The sequence below is a fragment of the Gavialis gangeticus genome, unplaced genomic scaffold (genome assembly GCF_001723915.1).
Source record: "Gavialis gangeticus isolate Ggan-Ray unplaced genomic scaffold, GavGan_comp1, whole genome shotgun sequence".
Classification (NCBI taxonomy): domain Eukaryota; kingdom Metazoa; phylum Chordata; order Crocodylia; family Gavialidae; genus Gavialis; species Gavialis gangeticus.
Window position 1 is genome coordinate 6,776,494 of NW_017729019.1, and position 6,562 is coordinate 6,783,055.

General features: G+C 55.7%; 1 protein-coding gene across 1 annotated transcript in view; it reads right to left on the reverse strand.

Moving 5' to 3' along the window:
* The window catches only part of PLEKHA6 (pleckstrin homology domain containing A6), a 118,155-nt gene extending 112,511 nt beyond the window's left edge, over positions 1-5,644 (reverse strand). The window contains exons 1-3 of the mRNA XM_019513933.1: positions 5,255-5,644; positions 4,360-4,436; positions 2,846-2,903 (exon numbers count right to left, since the gene is read on the reverse strand). Coding sequence (XP_019369478.1) covers positions 2,846-2,903; positions 4,360-4,436; positions 5,255-5,337 — 218 coding nt within the window. The 5' untranslated portion in view covers positions 5,338-5,644. The remainder of the gene's footprint in view (positions 1-2,845; positions 2,904-4,359; positions 4,437-5,254) is intronic.
* Positions 5,645-6,562: the final 918 nt, after the last annotated feature.

Consider the following 6,562-nt stretch of genomic DNA (forward strand, 5'->3'; position numbering starts at 1 on the left):
CCGTGCCCCCCCTGCCACGCACCAGCCGGCCCCGTCGCCCCGCGGGCGTGCGGGTGCCCAGAGCCGGGCAGCGACGGGCAGGGCGGGTGATGTGGCCGCCCAGCGACGGCACGCCGCCGCGGCGAAGGGCAGGTGCCGGTGGGGCGCGTGCTCGGGCCCAGGGTGCTGGAGTCTTGGCTCCCGGCCGGGCCCCCTCCCGCCTGCGACGCAGGAGCCGTGAGGGATCAGCCTCCCACGCGAAGCCAAGCAGATGACAGGGGAGGGGGTGGCTGCAGCACAGCGTGTAGCGAGTCACGCTAAGATGGTGGCGCAGGGCGAGTGGGCGAGGCGAGCGGGGAGACTCCGGCCGTGGCCGTGGCCGTGGCCGTGGCCGGCCGCACGCAGGTTCCGTCCTGCCCTCACGTGCGGGGCAATGTGAAGGGACACATGCACGCGAATCCCCTCCCACCGGGCTGAGCTTGCGGGAAGCTTTGGTGCCACCTCATGGGAAGCCATTGCAACTGCGGGCAACCCCAGACTAACGCGGGCCCCTTCCCCCGCAAAGCGCTTCCAGGGCGCCAGGCCGGCATGCAGCCTCTCTGGGCAGCGGAGGGGCAGGTGCCACGATGTGCACCAGACGAGTCAGCAGCAGGGGCAAACCCCGCTGCCTCTCCGGAGTGCCTTATTATCTGTGTTCCCGTAGCGCCTCCGGAGCCCAGTCCAGGATTTGGCTCCGTTATTCACTTGCAAAACATGCAGAGCCAACATGTCCCTGCCCCTGTGAGAAAACAGCTTGTGTGATGGATGGCAGGAGCTTTTAGCCAGAATGGTAGTTGCAACAGCTTAGGGTAACTTCCCCATCACCAGAGGGGGTCATTTGAAATCAAGGTGGGGGAGGTGGGCCTAAAAGCCAAACTCAGGCTCCAGCAAGAATTCGTTCAGGGAAGCCCTTGCCAAGGTCTGACTGTGGGTCCCAGCAGCGCTGGGACCACCTGAGGACCTGGGTTCCCCCCCTGTGTCCACTGCACCAGTGCTGCTGTCCCGGGGCAGGCTGCAAGGTCTCCGAGCCAAGGAGCAGCAGGGCTTGAGGAGCTCGTTGGGAACAGCCTGCACGGAGGACGCTGGAACTCTGCTCAGCACCTTTAAACGCAACCAGAGTCCTAATCCTCTCTCTGGGATGTCACGGCCATTTCCATGGCAGCCCACTACACAGCCACAAACAAGACTGTCCTGACCTGAGGCAGCAAAGGAGTTGGGAGACCCTAAGGCAACCAAACGCTTGCAAGGGAGAAGCCAGTGCTAGACCCCCCAGCCAGACCCACAGCTGGAGGGAGTCAAAGCCCCGGTGCCATTACTTAAATGTAATCCTTTTTTTGTGCTGCCTTTGGACATGTCCTACCACAACCTGGTCCTGGTTCGGGACTGGAGCTCCCAAGCTCTATGGGAACGCAAAGAGTCAGCTGTAGATCAGGAGCTCATCCCCATGGAGCTCCTGAACCCAACTGCAGCAGGGGTTTTCTGCAGCTCCCTTGAAGGGTCCACAGGGCCCAGGGAAGATTCCTGTCTACTCTCTAGCATGGAGGAGCCTGTCTGTATACAAGGGTGCAAGGCACAGGGGAGCGTAGGCTGCCTGGCTTTGCCCACAAGGTTACAGAGCTCTCTCCAGGCCACTGCAAGGAGCATTTGCCCCTCGAATACCAACTGCGGAGGGAAGAGGCAGCAGCTCTATTCGAGGCAAAAGACCCAAGCACAGACGTGGTTCCTGGTTCCACCGTGGTCAGGCTCCCTGGGTACCACCTGGGAAGGTCACCATGGGGAAGTCTGCAGCTCCAGAGGGAGCCTGTGCATCTCAGACAAAGCTGGGGCAGTCCTGCCCTACCTTGCTCAGGGTCCAGCTCTCCTAAGGGAAGATCAGGCAGGTGGCTCGGAGTCAAATTCTACCACCGCTCCAGAAGTACATGGCGTCGGTGGCCTGATTTCACCTCACCTGGCAGAGAGCAAAGCTGGGCAGGGCTAAGGGAACTTGCAGCCCGGTTCTGGGGGTCTGGCTGTGTGCACAGCTGGGGTGGGGGCAGTGCAGGGGAAGGGGAGAATGGGGCGAATACCCACAGACAGTAAAGCAGCCAGACAAAACCAATTCCCACCAGCTACACCCATGGGCCTGCCTGTCCATGCAACACATCAGAGCCAAGTCAGGGACTGAGCCAGACTCTATGGGGCAGAGGCAGGTTGGAATTAGTCCCTGGACCACATCCAGCCTTAGGTACCAAGAGACCATGCTGGAGTTCAGGAGGGCCCAGTGGAAGACAGCCAAACCCCACCCCGGTAATAACAACTGTGAGCCCTGTCTCCAGAAGAGCTCCTGTTTGGGAGAAACTTGCCCTTCAGTATGGGAGGATTTTGCTCGGGGCAGTAGGTGATTTACCAAAGGCCTCCAGAAAGCACTGCCTGGGTGCAACATGGCACGGCTGCGTGTGCTGCTACCAAATCTCTACTGAGCTTCCTGAATGCAGGTTTGTTCCATGGCTGGTAGCAGCCCTGGGAGCTCTGCACACGCAAGGCTTTAGCGTTGAGCCTGCTTTCCAGCACTGCCCATTTAACTTCACTGAGAGCCAGCCTAACTGATACAGGGCTGCATTAGCAACGCTCAGAGCAACACTCAATCCAGAAGATAGCTATCGATCTCCCCCCTGCCAGCATGTCAGTCTGGAGCAATCCTACCCCCAGCACTGCAATGTGAGCTTTTAAATCATACAGCCTGTGTATCAACAGGAACACTAACCAGCCTATCTCCCCAGCCCAGCAAACAGAAACGTCTCTGCTTGTAAGTCAGCAAACAGCAGTAGTACACAAGCCTTTCACTTACTTGATAAAGTATATGGCCCCCTGCCGTGTGCTGTCCATCTCCCAGCCTTTGGGCAAGTCTGTGAAGATGCAACAACAGCAGATGTTGTTCAACCATTCATCTGTGGAACTCCCTGTTGCAGGCAGCTTTTAGTGGATTATGTTTCCAGAGAGCAGCCAGCCTTCATGTCGATCTGCTGCAGCTTTATTAGCTAGGCTCAAAATTAAACCAGGTTACCAGCCTCCAGGGCATCATAAGATCAGCAGCTGAGTTCAGGGGAAGTTCCCTCCCTTGACAGACTATTGTACAGCTGGGTGCAATCATCTACCCTTCCCCCAACACCCATCTCTGCTCACTGTTGGAGAGAAGTAGATGCAGCATTAGATGCATGGGGGCTTTGAGCAGAGGTTGAAAGCATGGCCTCCTCCTGTCTCCCACCCACCATAGTCCAACAGGGTCTCCCAGCAGCTGGGGGCCCAGAGAATCACCCTGTTTGCCCTCCCTTAAAACTGGCTCTGGTGGGAAAGTGAGGTGGTTGTAAGGAGGTAGATCTGGGGTAGCGGACTGGGTGGGCGGCTGAGCCTGTTCCAGTCTGACAACACCATGTTCCCCCGTGACAAACCTGACTGCCGTGCACAAGGAATGCTGCATCTCAGGAAATTTCAGCTGAAAATGACCCGTCCACACCCGCCCTTCCCAGCACACACAGCCCATGGTGGCTTAGAAACAGCAGCCCACATTTATCAAAGACAATATCAACCCCACCAACAACACTCAGGGCCCTGCTGGCTCTTCTGTACATATGGACAACAGTTTCAGAAATGGCTAGTGATTTGGAGTGGGGAAGAAGGTGGGGATGGGAAGGAGGAGTATAACTTAAGACACCTTAAGGGAACTGATTTTTAGGCAGCCCTGAGCAACCACCTTCTGGAAGTCAGACTCCTTGAAGGCATTTCATGTTGGGCACCTAAGGGAAGACGGACAAAGCTGCTAGCCACTTTATAACTCAGTGCCTTTACACAGAGCAACTGAGCCTTGCTGTGTGACAGCTGAGCTGTGAACATTATTAAACCTGGAATGATTTTAGGGTAGTTTGGCTTCTTGCCATCTGATGCCCTGTATGTCACTTGGTTTGAATACAAAGAAAACTAGAGGCTGTTTGTTTCACTTGTGTTTCTAGTCAGGTTTGGTTTCAGGCTCCACCACATCATAGCTCTTTGCCTGTGTCCCAGTTCCCAGGAGCAAAAAGGAACTGAAATTCTTCTGGGACAGTCACAGGCCTCAAGCCAGCCAGCAAGGGCCCCTTCAAGAGGTTGGCCACATTGTCCCAAGTGGGCAAGGTTCATTAGCCCCTTGATCACCAGATCCTGTGCTACCATACCTGTACCTCCAGGATGGCTTTCCAGGAGATATGTTGGCAGCATCTGTTGCAGGGCATTCGACTGGAGGGAGCATGCCATCAGGAAGAAAGGGAAGCAAATGCAACCAGGGAGATGCAATACCCGCCCCCAAGTCAAAGCAAGTCTGTCCCTTACCTGCACTGACAAAACACCCGCTCTGGATGGAGCGTCTGATGCCTGGGTGCACCCAGCTCGTCGATTGTGTCTCATCACTGCAAAGAACAAATAGACCATCAGAAGGAACATGGGATTGAATGGGAGAGAGTCCCCATCATGGCCCCCAAACCACAACAGGGAGGGAATGTGCGGGGTGAGGGAGGGCTTACAGAGGGTTTCTCTGCACCTTCTTCCACTTAAAGGTGCTGTCTGCTGTAGCCTGTAGGCCTTCCTCTCTGCCTTGACTCCTGTTTCCTATTCATATGGCCCACAAAAGGGAAGTCAGGGAGAAGCTAGGGCAGGGAAAGTCACAATCAGACACAAGATAGGCCTGTGGGTTCCGTGAAAGGGGTCATGGACACCAGCTCGAGTAGGGACAGCTTCTCAGACCCTTCCCAGAGCAGTGGCCCCTGTGTGCAGGGGGACCCTCCTGTGCTATTCCTCCTTCCAACAGAGCTGCCAGAGCCTGGCAGACTTCAGGGCAGAGAGGAGCAGCATTGGCTGGGACAGCCCAAACTCCCCTGGGGCAGAAGTGCAACCACAGGGGGGAAAAAATAGGCCATGGGTAAATTGTGATCATGGAGGTGGGGTCCTTGGGTGCGTGGAGCAGCAGCAGACAACAGCAGAACAAGTATAATCAGGGGGAGGTAGGGCCCTCCCTGCCATAGCCCCAGGACCCTTCTCATTCCCCACTGCCCTTTCTCAGCTGAGCCAGTCCTTCTGGCCCTCCCCTCTGCCAAGCCCCCTTTGCCCCCCAAAGCCTAGGCTGAAAGTACGGCTGCTGCCTGGCATTGAACATGCACCTGGTAGGATTAAACTGCCCTCCTGCCCCCACGCATAGCACAGCAAGAAGCCCATAAGGAAAAGACCGTACTTGATGAAGAAGACTCGCCCATCTCCACACACCCCGTATGTCCACCTGCCTGGCAGGTCCAGCCAGTCAATGTCATCAGCCATCGAGGTCCTGGCACAGAAGGCAGGCAGAGGGGGAGCAATGTGGAGGTGCCAGGCTCCTGAGTCCAACTCTGCCCGTGTGCTCAGCCTCCTGCCCTACTGCTCCTCCGAAGGCAGCGATGGTGGAGAGTGAAGTCTGGGTGCTGGTTAGTGAGTGCAGAGCAACTCCAAATCCACCCCAGCCAGTCCCACAGAAGCAAACACTTGTTCAGCTCAGACCTTCCACTGAGACTCTGTTTGCTGCAAATAGCCTAGGAGGGAGGAAAACACCATAAATTTAACCCCCTCAGAGCCAGGTTGCTGTGTTGCCAATGACCTGGAGCACAGAGGCCACTCCTGCCACACGGGTGACAGACACACCTCTCTGCATGAGTCTCACCGACTCACCCAAAGCAGTTTCCTTCACTGTCTGCTTAATATAATTACCACCAATTAAGTCAGGGCTGAGTAATGACAGAGCTACACCTTCCCTCCCCTGCTACCTTTAAACAGGGTTTGTCTTCTCCCTCAAAGCCAAGCCAAGGCATTATGGTGGGCATCCAGATTGCTATACACAGCAGTATCTGAGCTGTCCACCGGGTATTTTCCTCCTCTCTCTTCAAAGCCATCAGTTAAACCTCTTTTTAAGAGGAAGTTGGGGTGGGGAGTGGCAAGGGAGAGTGATTACAAAGGGCTCTCATCCAAGGCTGCGTATTTTCCAAATCCTCCATGGTTTAGGGGAAAGAGCCATTTTAAAAAGTTGCCTTTAGTTCATCTGGTGCATGAAGGAGTTGCTCTCCAAACCAGCAGGGTTTGGCATGGCTGCCGCAGCAAGACTTATCACAACAAGAGCTCCCCATGCGGGCTTTGGGGAAACCAGTTTGCCTGAAACTTTGGCATGGTCATCCCAAGAATTCTTTGAGTCAGTGGGTGTGAGAAATGTGTCTGGTTAGTTCCTTGTGGCAACGGGGAAGAGGATGAGCTGTGTTTGTTGTTATTTGGAGGCCCGCAGTCTCACCCAGACAGGTGCAGTGGGGTCAGAGTACTGGGTAGTTTTGTTGTTTTTCTGGCTGCATCAGACTCCTGGTGCATCACACAGGCCTCAGTGGCACAAACACCCATGCATGTCCTGAACAGTCTGTAGGAGAGCTCCCGCTGAAGCTAATGGCTCTGCTGGGGCATGGTGGCAAGCAGGATCAGGTCCTTCTTCCATCTAGATTGCAGCTCCCTGTCACAGCAACAGGGACAA